This window comes from Magallana gigas, chromosome 1 (assembly GCF_963853765.1).
Source record: "Magallana gigas chromosome 1, xbMagGiga1.1, whole genome shotgun sequence".
Classification (NCBI taxonomy): Eukaryota; Metazoa; Mollusca; class Bivalvia; order Ostreida; family Ostreidae; genus Magallana; species Magallana gigas.
This window is the reverse complement of record NC_088853.1, coordinates 41,903,822-41,920,624: the sequence shown is the minus strand read 5'-3', so window position 1 is coordinate 41,920,624 and position 16,803 is coordinate 41,903,822. Positions and strand designations below refer to the sequence as shown.

General features: G+C 34.2%; 1 protein-coding gene across 9 annotated transcripts in view; it reads right to left on the bottom strand.

Annotated features, from left to right (window-relative positions):
- Positions 1-8,412: 8,412 nt before the first annotated feature.
- The window catches only part of LOC105345162 (transformation/transcription domain-associated protein), a 77,705-nt gene continuing 69,314 nt past the window's right edge, over positions 8,413-16,803 (bottom strand). For all 9 annotated transcript variants that reach the window (XM_034466041.2, XM_066067435.1, XM_034466045.2 and 6 more), the window contains 6 exons: positions 14,204-14,428; positions 12,706-12,921; positions 12,001-12,142; positions 11,334-11,530; positions 10,777-10,882; positions 8,413-9,836 (listed from right to left, as the gene is read on the bottom strand). In XM_034466041.2, the coding sequence (XP_034321932.2) occupies positions 9,727-9,836; positions 10,777-10,882; positions 11,334-11,530; positions 12,001-12,142; positions 12,706-12,921; positions 14,204-14,428 (996 nt within the window). In that variant the 3' untranslated portion in view covers positions 8,413-9,726. The remainder of the gene's footprint in view (positions 9,837-10,776; positions 10,883-11,333; positions 11,531-12,000; positions 12,143-12,705; positions 12,922-14,203; positions 14,429-16,803) is intronic.

The window sequence follows — 16,803 nt, the reverse complement described above, 5'->3', positions numbered from 1 at the left end:
AATTGAACAAGGTAAGGGTCATTATCTACCTTGATATTGACCTGATTCCAAGTATTTATTTTTTTAGATTAAATCTCGATAAAAGTGAAAAACTGAATGACCAAAGATTTAGATTGCTGAACAACTTTCAATTAGGATTTAGGAACACTCGACAGTCCTACAATTTTCGAGTTGTATACACAGTGTTCAACTGAAATAAAATACATGTATAATTATAGTTCTACCAAAAAGTGAAAGAAAAAGTCAATCCGAACGTTTTTACAAATCTCAATTTTAACCTGAAGACATAATTGGTATTCAATTTATCAACACCTTAAAAATGCATTAGTTTTTGTAGGTTTTGACATTTCAGCTTTAACATGCTACTGATACAATTAAAATTACTTTTAATAAAATTCTCTTTCGAATCTTTAGTTGTGATTCAAGAGGTTTTTTTTCTATCGAAAATGTTGGCATTAGAGCTGATCTTATATATTTTTTAAGAAAAAAATTACATGTTTTGACTAAATTTGGTTTATTACGTGCAATATCTCAACCTATTTTTTAAAAAGTCACCTCTTCTTTTTCTTTTAATCTTTTACACTACACATTGAATTTATGTCTATTTGAATTTTATGTTTTTACAAAATAGCATACTAATATTTTTTTATTTGCGTTAATAATTTGTTTACTTCAAAATTTGGTAATAATCTTGCTTTATGTTCATTACAGACTGACATTTTAAACCACAAGTGAGGCAGGGGTTTGTAAACGTTTACTTCAATATACTCACATAATCACTTCACATGTTCAACTTCATACTATATTAAAATCATAATCAGTTTATAGTTTAAACTACTTGATTTTATTAATTATTTCAGGAAAATTGTAATTTCTGTTAGTTGCTCAATATTTAAAAAAATGACGTGATTTAGATCACAAATAAATTAAATGGATATTTCAAGTCCCATCTTTATATGGATATGATTTCCAAATTATTGAGACTACTTGTATTTCAAGTGCCAACCTCCTTAATCTTGATTCTTTTAATTTAAAATCTGTCTTCCAAATAACTATAAAAATAGTAGTTTTAAAGTAATATTGTTTTAAAGTGTACAAACTGTAAATAATATAAATATAAGTAAAAAGGAATCGTTCTTTGAATATTATGAGGTAATAATTTCTGTCGGAGTGTGGTCAAATCTATCATAAATCCCTTCGGGCTTTATTGGATTTGACCACGCCTCGACCGAAATTATCACCTCATAATACTTAAAGATTCCTTATTCCTTAAATATAGTAGTATCATGGCAACGCACTTTGAAAAATAGTGTACACTTTGAAAATTATGTTCAAGCGTCCCTAAAATTTTGGAATGTAAAAAAAAACAAATTGCAATATGAGTGTACATCAACAACGTTTATCATCAAGATACCTAGCACACTTAAAAAAATGTATAAATTTCAAAAGATTGTTCTTAACTGACTTCGTCTAAGTCAGATCGGTTGTTTGTAAATCTTTGAAAACACCGTTTCATATGGTCTATCGTAATTGAGAGCGGAAAAGAAAAAACTATAGACTGATAAAGTATACTTCCCAATAAAGTTTTCAAATTGATAACATGAAAATTGCATCTGCAACTTTACTTCAAAAATTTTTATAATTTCCAGAAACTTATATATCTGCAGGTTTCTAAACATAACTCACTTCTCAAGTTAAGCCAAATAAATTAGTACAATGTATATTAAGTAAGATAGTTACATTTACTGTCGTTACAGGAATATTAAACTCAAAAATCGGCATTTGGGTATGCATTTTTTTTTTTATAAATTTTCAAAAGATATATAGTATATCACTTGATACCGTTTGTCAGCATGTTTGTTTATTAGCTGATAAACGCCAAATATAAGTCAGCTATTGTTTGCCATAAAATTGATTATTTTTCCCTTTCTTTGATATGAAAATCTCGAAATGATTCCAAATTTAATGCCCTTTTTAAAATAAATACAAAGTGCGAAAGAGACATAGCGCACTAAATATACGATTTGGCCTCAAATATAGCCTTTTGCAAACATCAGACATTTTTCAATATTATACAATATTTAGTTTAAATATATATAAAGAAACGCAAATTACACAACCACCATGCTCTACGAGTATTAATTATCTTACACGACATCAGTAAAATATTCAGGTTTTGTTAGGGATATATAGGAAAGTAGTTATTATACGATAAAAACTTGAATATTTGACTTTTTGAACCACTCTAAACCAAAGACATCTGATTCAAATTATGTTCTACAGGTATTGTAGTACACGTTTACATTGAATTAGTTTTGGTTTAACGTGGTCTTCATACTGAAAAGACAAATATTTCAATTAGTGTCTTTTCAAATACAATCATGTTTATAGCCATATATATTAAAAATGCATCTGTCGAAAATGGTTGATGCTTGGCCTAGTGGTAACGCGGAGGTCTTTTCGATTTTGTGGTCGCTGGATCGAATCCACTAAGTAGTGATTTTTTTAAAATTGAAACATGAACAGAATAAAGAGATTAAGTTACACATACATGTATCTAAACTTCTGTGTTTGTTACAAGATCTTGTTTAATTTAGTCTGAGTATGAGTACATTCAATATAAGCAGTTCTCTTCAATAACACTGTACATGTACTCTATTTACACTTAGATCCATTGCACTTTGCTTGAACTTATCATGGTTCAGAATATCAACTACTGTTATACACAGAGTTTCCCGAATTTATGACAAATCAGATGTTACAGACACCATTATAGAATCAGTACAGTGTATCCAGGTTTCGAAAATCATATTGCGACAGCAAGGTACCTGAAGTTATTTTTAGTAACAGGTACTTTCCGTCCAAACACAGGTGTAGGCGAAATAATGGGAAAAGGCGCTATACCTCTTTTTGAAAGTGCGTTGTAATACAGCTTCTCTCTCAACCTTAGACACTTGTTTTGTATTTATATAATTTCCATTAAGGTAATTTATATCCAGCATTATTCTAGTATCTATGCTATCTTATGTTTTTAGCATGCTAAAAACGGTTTTTAAATTTCTGTAAGTTGTATTTTTACGGACTACTTCTTTTAGCGCAGTTATACAAGTAGTTGTTTAGCTGCAGTATATATATAGAACCAATCAGGTATAGACATCGAAGAGCAATCAATCCTTTCGAACACGATATTTTTGTTTTTGTTTATAGGTACATGTGCGTATGATGAAGTATAATTGATATGTATTTATATATAAAATTTACATTGTATTTTGTAGATATATTTGGAAACATACAATTATTTGGCCTAATTCCAGTTCATCGCTATTAAAGTCGCATGCTGATTGTATATTACGACGAATAAACTGGTTGATAGCTCACTCACTTTAACACCTGTGTTGTTGTTATTTATAAAATACTTAGAATAGAAATACTTTATGTTCGGATGAGTGAAACGAAGGAAAACATAAAATGAGATATTTTCCTGAGATAAGGTGCACTATGATAAGTTAACAATATTTTTTCCCCTGTTGACCTTGTCCTGAAACGCATGGTCTCTGCAGCTTTTTTAATTGGCCAAAAGTGGTGAGACCATTTGAAAAAAAATATAAGGTGTATATACAGAACTTAAAGCAAAGTTTTTATCGGCATCTATCTATAAGCATTTTGTTGATTGATCTACAGCAAACTTTTTCTAAAGATCTGTAAATTCAGCACATGTTTCCAAATGTCTAATTATACAAAATATTATACAAAACATATATTGAAAATTCAAAGTATGTATTAAAAATATATTTAATATATTTAATTATACATATTTTTTAAATAATTTATACAAGCATACACACAATTACACCCACAAAAACCACGCACAAACACACCAACACAAGCACCTCCATATTTTAAATAACAATATCTATGTACATGCAGTTTTATAATACTAGTGGTTACTTGCTTGCAGAAGAAAAAAACCAAAAGTACAAGTTCACAATAAAAGTAAAAAAAAGGAATAATAGTTGTTAAGTTAATAGTAAACAAATGAAGGAAACACAAACAAACACATATGCTGTTCATGATTATTTATAAACAAAAAGATATGTAAGATATGTCCCAAGATATTTATGCAGCATACTAGTATTTTCTTTAATTGTTCTACATTTATAAATACATCAGGGTTCAAAAGATGTTCTTTTAAACGTATAAAAGAATTCCAATATTTCTCCCCATTTTAGCTTGTCAGATTTATATACATTGCTGAAAATAAATCGTCTAAGGGGATATTCAATTGCAAATGAAATGGAGGTACCTGGATGATAATGTTGAAATGTGCGAGTGATTTTTGACACTACTGAATGACATGTATCGTTTTAACTCTTGAGTCATTTAAAAAATATCAAATACATTTTTTGATAATTGTGCTGCCTTAATATCTCAGAACAGAGTATAGATTGGCTTTGTTTGTTTGCTTGTTTGTTTTTGTGTAGGTTTCATTTTCTCTATGTGTGTATTTATAGAAGTATTTATAATAAAAAATCCGAATAATATAGCATGAAATCATGCAACTCAAATTTTATTTTTCTCATTCTCAACGCTGTGTTCATACTCAGTAAAATGACGAAACACAATGTACATGTAATATACAAGCAAATAGTTAAATATCCAAATGTTTTAATTTTGTCGAATATTATAACATGTACATTTACAGTTTAATTGCATTGCCACGTGGTCTGCAGAATTGAAAAGTGGTACATAGTAAATGAATGGTAGCGTCCTTGGTTTCACTACCATTACACAAAAAATCCATATTTGTTTATGCGTCTGGAGTGTTCTCTCTGGAGTGATCTGGAGTGTAGATTTCTCAGGTCTTCAACAGAACAGAGATAGACGTTATATAAAACCAGGAATGTTTGATACAATAACTACCACTCTAAAAAATAATTTCACAAAGTAATCAATGTAATATTCAATATCTTTTTGTGCAGTTTTGCAATTACAAGTGCGTTTACAACAGCATCGAGAGCAACTTCCACCATTCTCTTCACATCGAGATCGATAATTTCGATTATCCTCATATTGAGATTGGCGATTATCTTCCGGTCCATATCGAAACTGACGATTATCTTCCCATCTATATCGATGCTGACGATTATTTTCCCGTCCATGTTGATACTGACGATTTTCTTCCGGTCCATAACGATGCTGACGATTATTTTCCCGTCCATATTGATACTGACGATTTTCTTCCGATCTATTTGGATATTGAAAATCTTTTTCTGGTCTATTTCGATAGCGATGATTATCTTCCGATTGAAACTGATATTGACGATTTTTATTCGATCGAAATCGAGATCTGTAAAAACGACCTGGTCGACATTTACTTTCACTTCTTGGTCGAGTCATATATTCTGACTCAATCATTTTGTATCCGATTCGAAGGAGATATTGTCCTATTCGATTGTTGTTTATTTCAGACGATACTATTGTCTGTACTTTTTGATATGTGTATGACTTTGATCTAATGTTCTTAAATCCTGATCGAAAGTGTTCCGGTAATCTTAATCTTCTGTCACTCAGTTTTGATCAAGTCTTGTCGAGATGTAAAATCGTTTTGCTCACTCGTGATCGAACGTTGTCCAGCTCGGATCGGGTTTTTTCAAGCCCTGAATCGAGACTGTTTCGAACGTTGGCCAGTTCAGATCGAGTTTTTTCAAGCCCCGAATTGAGGCTGTTTCGGACGGTGTCCAGTCCTGTTCGAGTTTTTACAAGCCCTGAGAAGAGGCTGTCTCGAACGTTGTCCAGTTCTGATCGAGTTTTTTCACGCCCTGAATCGAGACTGTTTCGAACGGTGTTCAGTCCTGTTTGAGGTTTTTTAAGCCCTGAGTAGAGGTTGTTTTGAACGTTGTCCAGTTCTGATCGAGTTTTTTCAAGTCCCGAATCGAGACTGTTTCGGACGTTATCCAGTCCTGATTGAGTTTTTTCAAAGCCAAATTCGAGGCTTTTTTTGAAACTTTGCTCGACTGGTTTGCATTGTTGATTGCAAACCTGCTTGAATGTTTTCAATTTCTGGCGTAACCGTTTTAACCTTCGATATAACATTGTTTAATCTAGATTCGGCGCTAGTTAGTCCCATTTGCAAAGTGTGGTTTGCTACTGTTGTGCAGATGTTCATTGATGACTTCAAATTGTCGAGGCCAACACGGGTGCTTATCTTATCTGTTTTGAAACCACTGAGCTTTGTTCGAATATCAATGGGCCTTCGTCGAACATTTCTTAATCCTGATTCAGTTTTGATAAGTTCAAGGTTTTTCAGTGGTGATCGGGTACCGTTTGATTTAGATCGAATGTTGTTCAGTTTTAATCTCAGCCCCATTAGAACAAAGGTGGTTCCTTTCCGAAAATTCATGATACTGCTTTTTGCTAAAAATCGTTCAATAGTAATTGATCAATTAAAAAATCAGTATAATCCTCTTGTCTGATTAAACGAATTGAAATTCATGGGCTATGATGAAAAAATAGAAAAAAAGGTCCTATTCGAAAAGAGATACACCATCCTTTAACTCATGAGCGTTAATGTTCAATAATTCCAAAACTCCGACACTTATACATTAGTGTACGTACACCCCACATTTGATAAAGGAAGTATTTCTATCAAATATTATGAGACCAATGCTGTCTGCAATTTACCGATATATTACTAAGATAGTTCAGTGTTAAAGTAAACCACCTTTTGAACAATCAGACCTGGGGTTTTAAATACATTTTAAAATTAAATGGCAAAACACTTTTTGTTGGCGATAAATATCAATTTTAAGTCAGTGTGCAACTTATTGAGTCCCATGCTGCAATCGATATTCAAATTTTTTAACAGCTAGGTAAAATATATATGCCCTTTCGTTGATTGCACTTCATGCAGTGCATTTGTTGTACCTTCTTTGCGCAAGCCGCCGACTTCATTTTAAAGGTCTCTTCAGTGTTATGATCTGATTTTTCGACCCGGAATCGTTTTTAGTTTACATGTATCGATCTAAATCAAATGCCAATCCGTCACCACCGAAAAAAATGAATGGTTCATAATGTTGATGTTTAATCGTGTCTAGTTCCCTGTAAGGTAGTTCACTACATCAAGGCTTTATACTTTTAAAGACGGTGTGTCACAATATGGCAATCTAAATGGTTTGATAAATTGTGTGCATCATCTGTTTAATGGCTTAGGCAACGTTCCTGGTTTCTGAACAAATGTTTTCATAAATTCTTAAATGAATTTATGTGTCTTTATAGACAACAACAGACACTACAGACCCATCTTTCCATCCTTACTAAAGAAATATTTCTAAAAATATTAATTTCGTAACGTTGGTTGTTGAAGTAACTGTGGGCAAGTTGGAAGTTTCCATGGTACAGCTACTAAAAGTTGAAGTAGTTCTGTGTATCAAGGCCTTCTTGGCCAGAATGGAGCTATCAGAATTGTTGAAGAACTTTGGGGATCAAACATATTGGGGGATATGCATAGAGAAACATCCCTTTCCAAGAAATTGTCAGAGCATCTAGTGCATAGGCTTGATTGTGGGGATACCATGCACAAAATATTTGAGTTTGACGATTGTGAACTGATGCAAACATGTCTATCAATGGATGTCCCCACATTTGAAAAATAGTCAGACTACTTCTTTGTTCAACATCCATTCTGTTTGTCTGATCTTGACCCTGCTCAAATGATCTGCTAAAACATTCAACTTCCAAGCTATATGTGCAGCCTTCAATTTGATATTTTGACTTATTGCCCAATTCCAAAGATCCCAAGTTTGGAAACAAAGACGAGGATATCTTGTTCCCCCTTGTTTGTTTATGTACTGAACTATTGTTGTGTTGTGCATCTGATCAACACTGTTTTGTTTTGAATTTGTCTTTGAAAGTGTTTCAAAGTCAAAAATACTGCTTCCATCTCTAGACAGTTGATATGTCATTTCTGGTGACAACTGTCCCATAATCCTTGAACTATCTGATTGTTGAGTTGACCCCCAATACCCTGTTAGAGATGCATCTGTAGTTATGGTCATTCCTAATTCTTCCAGTTGCAGAGATTTGCCCCTGGAAATGTTTGCTGTATTTAACCACCACTGTAGGTGTAATTTGAGATGTTGTGTAATAGGAATTACCTTCTCCAAATCTAATGAACTTGGTTTCCAAAAACTTAGGTGTAATTGTACTGGTCTCATATAAAGACGAGCATTGGGAATTAGATCTATGCAAGAGGAAACTATTCCTAACCAATGATGAAGATCTCTGGCTGTTTTCTGACCCTTCATTAACATTTTGGTTGTGTGTACCAAATTTATCAATCTGTCTTGAGATGGAAGTACTATATTTTGTTTGAACAGAAACAAAGCTCCCAGATAAACAATTGATTGACAGGGGTCTAGACAAAATTTCTTTTTATTGAATATGAAACCTAGTTCAGGTGAGCTAAAAACGATCAGAAAAGCCTACTTGAGCTTTCAGCTCAGGCGAGTTGAAAAAATTCACAAATAAAAAAAAAATAATCAATCAATATCTCAAATTATATCATTTACTGAGTAGTAATATATAGTGATGTTCAAACTAATACTTTGCTATCTGAAGAGAATTTTATTGATGAAGTTGAAATATGCGATTAATACACAAAATTACAAGTCGCAAGACAATAATGATAAATTCACATACAAAAACGAATGAATTATCCTATTTCAACATTTAAACCTTTGAGTTACTACTTTGCAATAAGCACTGTCACAAAATATAATGGAAAATGGATGATTTATGCTATCAAATATTACAAATAGAACACATAGAACTTCACATTCAAACTTGATTGTGGTGAATTTTAACCTTAACAATGCATTTTTAACAAGAAATTCTGATGCATTTCATATACGTAAACGTATTAGAATAAATTAACACTAACAAATTGTCAAATGCTGCACAATGTATACATTGCTACTTTGGATATTTACAACAAAACCCAATCATCAGAATTTTTAAATCATGAAAATCATATTTCTACAAGGAATCCCATTTATTAAAATGATTTTTTAACGGTTCAACAAACACTTAAAAGAGTGGTATACTTTTATAAACTTCTAATATTTTATGCTCTCACTTATGTCCATTTAAGACAGTTTTGTTTTTAAGAGTTATTTCCCTTTTACAAACTGTTAACACAGACTTCAAATCTAAGAGTCATTCCCTTTAAGTAGAGTTCTTTCACTTCACTATATATCCATATAAAATTTGTTCTTTTTTGTTACTTCCCCAGCCACTCTTTTCAGCAGTGTGTCTTATTTACAAAAATAGTTGATATTTCTTTAAACAAACATCCTTGCACATGTAAATATATGATGAATTTTTTCCACTGTTATTTCCCTTTGTACAGTGTTCTGTGAGAGTTATTTCCCTTTTAAAAACTGTTCAGGATATACGTTCTGGGAAAGTTTTTTCACTGTTATCCCAGTTTGTCAAACCAGACTGAGATTTTTCTCTCTCTCATTATTCCTCTGTTTAAAGTTTTCCTTTTAACAAATTAAACAGTCCTCATGCATGAATGATTAGTTTTCTCCACTGTTATTTTATTCCTCTTTGTACAAAGTCTGTGGGAGTCATTTCTCTTTTACAAACGGTCATCATACATGCAAGATTATCCCCCCCCCCCCCTGTTAATCTCCATTTTACAGTGTTTGACAAAGTTGTTTCTCCTTATAGCCAGGGGTGCCAGGCGGGGTCCATTCTACACAGATTGTCGTGGCTGTTGGCGGCAGCTACAAGGGTACTGACTCGGCTCTCTGCCCCGTCAAAAGTAGCCAGATCTGAAATATTGCAAAGCGAGGTGAAAATCAATAATTCAGAGTTTCCGAAGGCGAAAAACTGTCGGTTTTTTCTTTCCTTGACCTGTCCTACGAGTTTTTTTAACTTAATGTCTATTAGAGGTAAAAATATCCTGTCTCAAAAAAACGTCAGTCCAACTTAAGGAATACAATAGAGGCACATTTGCAAAAGTGGCCTAGATGTTACTTTTTTATTTGTGCAAGTCATACCTCGTGATTAAACTTTCTTAGTATATTACATGTATAAGAATTTGAATAGAATATGATTTTTGCCTCTTTTTTAAGGTCAAAAAAAGCAAAATCTAGATCATCAGACAATTAACCAGATATAGGACATGTGACTAACTGTACAACATGTGACTAAATGTACAGTATGTGACTAACTGTATAGTATGTGACTAATTGTACAGTATGTGGCTAATTGAACAATATGTAACTTACTGTATAGTATGTTACTTACTGTACATTATGTGACTAACTGTATAGTATGCAACTAATTGTACAATATTTGACTCATTGTTTATTTGACTAACCATACAATATGTGACTAACTGTACAGTATGTAACTAACTGTACAAAACATGACTTACTAAATGGTATATGACTTACTGTATGGTGTGTGACTAACTGTGCAATATGTGACTAACTGTACAATTCGTGACTTATCGAATGGCATGTGACTAATTGTTCAATATGTGACTAACTGTACAATTCGTGACTAACTTTATGTTATGTGACTTATTGAACCGTATGTGACTTACCAGTACTATACAATAAGTGACTAACTGTACAGTATGTGATTATTTGGTATGTGACTATTTGGTATGTGACTAACTGTACAGTATGTGACTATTTGGTATGTGACTAACTGTACAGTATGTGACTATATGGTATGTGATCGACTGTTTGGTATGTGACTTACTGTGTAGTCTAGTAGTGATTGCGGACACTGCCTTATTGACCATGGCGATCAGCTGCTCACTGTCCATATCTGTAGGCTCCACACCTGGCTTCATCTCCTCCTGTTTCTGTAAAACAGATTTTTAATACTTCAATTAGTTTACATATATATTTGATTTTGAAATTTAGGTTATTCATGCAGGTAACCCCCTGTTTTTACAGCCTATAAGAAATATGAAATCTTTTTTGACAACCAATTACCTCACCTGTCAAATAAAAACATACAGAATCTATAAAAAAAAGATCAGAGCAATTTCTTGACCAGGTAATACATTTACTTGCATGTAAATAGAGTTTTAAACCTAATTCTGTAGATTCCTTATGGAATTAATATCCGCGTAAAATCGCAAGAAGCACCCTTTGCAGATTTTAAATCTATCCATTATTTTTTGAGAGTCGAGAACAAAAAGAAATAAGGAAAAAAGGTTCCATGTTCACTATTTTATATTATCGCAATTTGATACAAAACAGTGATATAGCGCAATTGTGTACTCCCGTAATATAAGGAATTTACAGTACCTTTTTGTGCCAGGTGATGTATTCGTCCCTGAGGATGGCCCTCAGGAAGCTGGGTAGTTTGTACTGGGGCTGGACCAGACACCGCGCTGATGCCACCATGGAGGCCGTGAGGGGGCCGGTTACACCGGTCATCGTCAGGAACTCGGCAATGTTGGGGGTCAGGCGGAAGGGCACAGGGCGATTAGCGTCCAGGTCACCTGAAAGATCAGTCGCAATCATTACATCTCCAGCTCACGTTTTTATTTCTAAAGCATACAATTCATCATTTACGTCCTTGTGCATTTGAGGGAAAACTTTTGACTTTATCAAAGATTGAAATAGATAAACAGTGACTACCATATTTAAAAACCAAAAAAAGGAAACTCTGTATTCATTTATTATTTTTGTTTGCATGATGGAATAATTTTTAAAAATGCAGTATGTATCATAACTATTTTTTCTCCATTCACATTTTCTCTTTCTTTTCTTTTTTTTATCAACATAAAATTCCAAAGCCTAGAATCTTCAGACAACTGCCTGACAATGTGATAAACTAATTCTTTATTGCCCATTGTGGAAAGTTTCCCTCTTTATAACTCATTGTGGAAAGTTTCCCTCTTTATTGCCCATTGTGGAAAGTTTCCCCCTTTCTCACCCATTGTGGAGAGTTTCCATCAATTTCCCTTACCTGACTGGTCGTCTATGTCGAATTTGAAGTAGGAGATGTTGATATATCCACAGTCCTGGTGGAGATAGATCATGTCGGGGTTCATCCGCGTCAAGTGGAGCACAAACTCCGCGAACCCCATCAGGGCCAGCTGTATGGTCAGCTGTGGACAGAGAATGCATGAAATAATGTTATTTTTTTTTCATACAGCTAGGTAAATGTGCTTCTTAGTACAGCTAACTTAATGTGCCTCTTATCAATCGGACTTAATAGTGAGATCCATACGCCAAAATTACAAACTTTTTGATCTAGAGATGGCAGTTTAACTTGTTAATCATTTGTATACCCCCCTTACAATTGGTGGGTAGAGAATTTTAAAATTTGATCTAGAGTCCAGTTCCATGATTCTTATTTCGCAAGAATTGTTAGCAAAAAATATGGGTTCAGTCATCTTAAAGAAATTCAAAATTGCTACCATGACAAACTATGCCCCTACGTTGACAACAAATACTTCAGCTCAGAATTTTTTTTTTAGAAAAGTGCATAAATTTGAGATAAAAATTCATACTAGGCTTGAGAAAAATTGACAAAATTCGGAGGAAAGTTGGTAACAACAGAACATAATAATTATCATTTAAGTGCATTTCATTATCTACCTTATAAAAGATAAATAACTGTTAATTACGACGAAGTTCATCCCACCAAGTAATGTATCTAAATACTGACCGTTTTCCTGAAGGTCCAGTAGTCGGTGGCGGTCTGGAACGTGTGGACCGCCCACTCCTTCAGCAGACCCCGGGGCACCATGTTACTCTGGACATCCTTCAGAATGTCCCTCAGTACCTGGTGACTTGCTTGTGACCCCCGGGCCTGGACCGTCGCCAGGCGCTCGTAGTACCTAGCAACCGGAGCGTCATGCTCGATTCCCCGCTTGGTACACCTCTGTGAAATAAGAAAGAGACAGAAATGGACAAATGATGTAAAAATTACAGGTAGAAATATTATTGATAAAAGGCTTCTAAATAAGAAGTAAGATTTTATTACATCACACTTATTACAAAAAGTTATCTCCAGTTTGAAGACAGTTGTGACGGTTTGAAAAATGGGGGGGGGGGGGGATAAGGGGGAAATTGTGATCACCAACTTGTTTGTATAGTCATCCAGCAGTTCTATACTTGATATTTCCTTAAGGGGAGTAGAGAAATAAAGGGGGAAATTGAATCACCAACCTTTTCAAAGATATCCAGTAAGGTCTTAACTTGAAATTTGTTCCACAAGGAAAGCATCTTCGCTAGCCAAGGGTTTTCGGTCCACTTTGCTCCCCATAAACCCTTGGCGGATTTCATTACGAAAACTCGGTGATGTGGTGGCGCTATCTAGCGAGCAACTTGAGTTGCGCCCCTTGCATATTTACATTTTAATCGAATTAAACAACAGGTAATATACACACTACGGCATTAATACAACTTGAAAACATATTGACTACCGAATATCGGAACATAATTAACGATGGTATTAAATACGAATTAAGTTATAACCTAGGGAAAGCACGGAGTGTGTTATATTCATAGTGTTTTGTAATGACCTGTACCGGGAGTGAAAAAGTCGCCGATTTATATGAAAGCTTTCATGCCATAAAATCAGGTATCGTTGTCGTGAATATTGCGGACCAAAGAAATTAAATAAAACAGAGCTCACTGAACCTTTAAAGCAATAACCATAAGCAGGAACGTATATACTAACGGGATAGGCAACTTCTACATTCGCCATGTTTACGTCCCATGTTATCACGCGAGCCTTGACAAGTTTGTAGAACTATGGTCATATAGGTTTATAAAGCGATCTGGTTAGACCATCGTTGCGGAGACACTGTACTCGAGAACTTGTGTCTCAATTTGTTAAAAGCACCGAATGTTTTACCAAAGATCACATATGTGTTCTCTTTTAAAGTTTATATTTACAAGCACTGCGATTGGATCAGCTACTCGCAGCTGCAGCCAATCATAAAACAGATCTTGTCACCGAGTTTTCGTAATGAAATCCGCCAAGGGTTTATGGGGAGCAAAGTGGACCGAAAACCCTTGGCTAGCGAAGATGCAAGGAAAGGGGAAAGTAAGATCTCTGAACTCTTTGAAGACATCCAGCAGGGTCCTATACTTGAAATTTCCATAAAGGGGGTTGGGGGGGGGGGGGGGGTAAGGGGAAAATTGTGATAATTACTGACCTGTTTGTAAACATCCAGCAGTGACACAGAGGCGGGATTATCCTCCACCAGCCTCATCTGTGGCGATATGGCTACCACGCGTGGAACTGTGAAGTACAGAAGTCGCCGCAGGGTCTCCTTCTGCTTGGTCAGGAAGTGGTTCATCATGCGTAACAGCTGGAGGACCCGCTCCTCGCGGCGAGACTCGGTCAGACACGCGTCGTTGACCACCAGGTAGGGGTACACCTGTGGGGGGAAAAAGGCTATTGTGAGATGATGTGAAAATATGACTTACCATTACTGAAATATTAATGAATAAATATTGATTTGATTGAAATGAACAGGAAATATGAAGAACTGAGTTTCATATAAATGCCATACACTGCAAACCAGGGAATCAGGAAAGATGCATAAGTGTATATCAGATATTGCATTGAATATGATGATGCTACATCTATTTACCCTTAATAAAAAAAAAAACTTTGATCTTGCACTGGAATCATCAAAATATTTGATACAGATGCTGACTACTTTATCAAGCATATAGAGTCAGTCAAATATTAAATCAAGGCACGTAAAACGAATCAAGTAAAACGGTGTTTGGAATAAATAAGACAACGTGACTTTATAGTTCAATCATCGGACACAATCTCATGATAAACACAGCTGTTACTCAACAGTTTAAAGATATCCACAAGCTTTTGATTGTGATGCAATCGAATTACGTGATAAAAGTCACCAGACTCCCATCACAAAATTACATCGCACTTTACCCACGCCCAATTTGTAAACAGGAATTAAAGTGACATTAACAGCTAAATATGGAGTCTGACTCAGATCTGTTTATTCTGCTAGAGTTACATGTTTTTCGGCATTGAAAAACTATTAAGACCACACTAAATTTAATTATTGTTCAAAAGACTTCCCTTCTTAGATCCAGTCATCATTTCTGCTAGATGAGTGCATGTGCCACTTTTTTCAGAGTTTTGAAACCAATCAGACCAGACTAGACTTAACGATCAAGCATAAAATGTCCTTCTTAAACTTGGCATTAAATTTGACTATTAACATTTCCCCCTGTCTTCGTCTGTAATATCACTACAAATTGATTTGGTAGTGCGTAATGACTGTTATCCGATTACTATTTTAATATTTTCGTGTATAATTGCTGAAAATTAACCGTTACATAAGTATGAGTATTAATATGGAATTATTCTTTGAATATTATGAGGTGATAAAGTACAAATCAAATCTGTCATAAAGCCCTTCAGGCTTAAATGAAAAACAATTTGACATTTATTTGGTATTTATGTAGGGAAAGCTTTCTGCAGGTTGAATACACAATAGGACAGAAGTAATGCTTCTACCAGCGCAAACCAATACCAAAGAAATATTTTGTCATAAACATTCAAAACAAAATATGGCAAAATCATTAGCCCTGTACACAGTACATACACAGTCAAACAACGTTATTTCGAACTAGATGGGACTGGTTAAAAAAACTTCCAAGATAACCGAGTATTCGAGATATCAAGGGTAAAATACTTTAAGCGTTTGGGACTTAAAAGTCTCTTCGACATATCCATTGTATTCGAGATATCGGTGTTCGAGATACCAAATTTCAGCTGTACATGCATGGGAACTTTGTGAAATTTTACAATAACTATTATTGTAGTAATAGTAACCAGATCCAATATATTTGGTCTGTCATGAACTTAAAAAATTCCAGAGCAAATCTACACAGATATTCTATACAGAGAAGTATAAGCCTATTTCATTTTCTTCCCCTCAATGTCAAAGAGCGAATTTCAGACTAAGCAAATTTAAAACAAAAAAACTTAAAGTAACTGTGTTAATCAAAAAGAGTGTTTTTTTCTAGGTGTTTTGGTTATTAAAGATTGTAGAAGGGCCAAAAAAAAAAAAGAAAGAAAGAAAAAAAACACAGCTAGGCTAAAATAACTACATTTGTATGTATACAAGACTGAATTTTAGAGTAATCATTATTCATTATGCATGACAGCTAAAGAACCCAACACTCCAGGCAAAATTTGGGTAGACATGTATCCTTAATTATCGTTTTTTATTCATGTGAAATTGTGACAGGAAATCCTCGCAACTGTTTCGTAAAGAAGATTTATTTATATACTGTAAACGTACTACATTTGGCTGTGTATTTTATTTAGCGGTTTTGGCAGAATGCGGCTTCCGCTAAATCAATTACACCGTTAAACGCCATGCATAAATGTATAAGAATAGTCTCATTCAGGAATAGGCTAATTCAAATTCATGCCAACTTGTTCAAAAACTAATTTCCGCCAAATTCCGTACCCGCCAAATATAATACATTTACAGTAATATTTTCTAACAAAATAAGAAGCATGCTGTTATCGTAAAGTTATTATGGTTTCAGTAACTACATTAGATCTCTTAATTAATATGTCGTAAATTGTTTATACCATACCTAAATTGGAACATGCAATACTTTCTTTCTAATATGATCAATAGTCCAATCTTGGTGAAACATTGCAAACACAGGTGCATTCTATTAGCACCTGAGACTCTTGATCATGCCCTTTAGATAGGCGCCAATTAAAACTCTATTCCCCAACAGTTGTTTACAC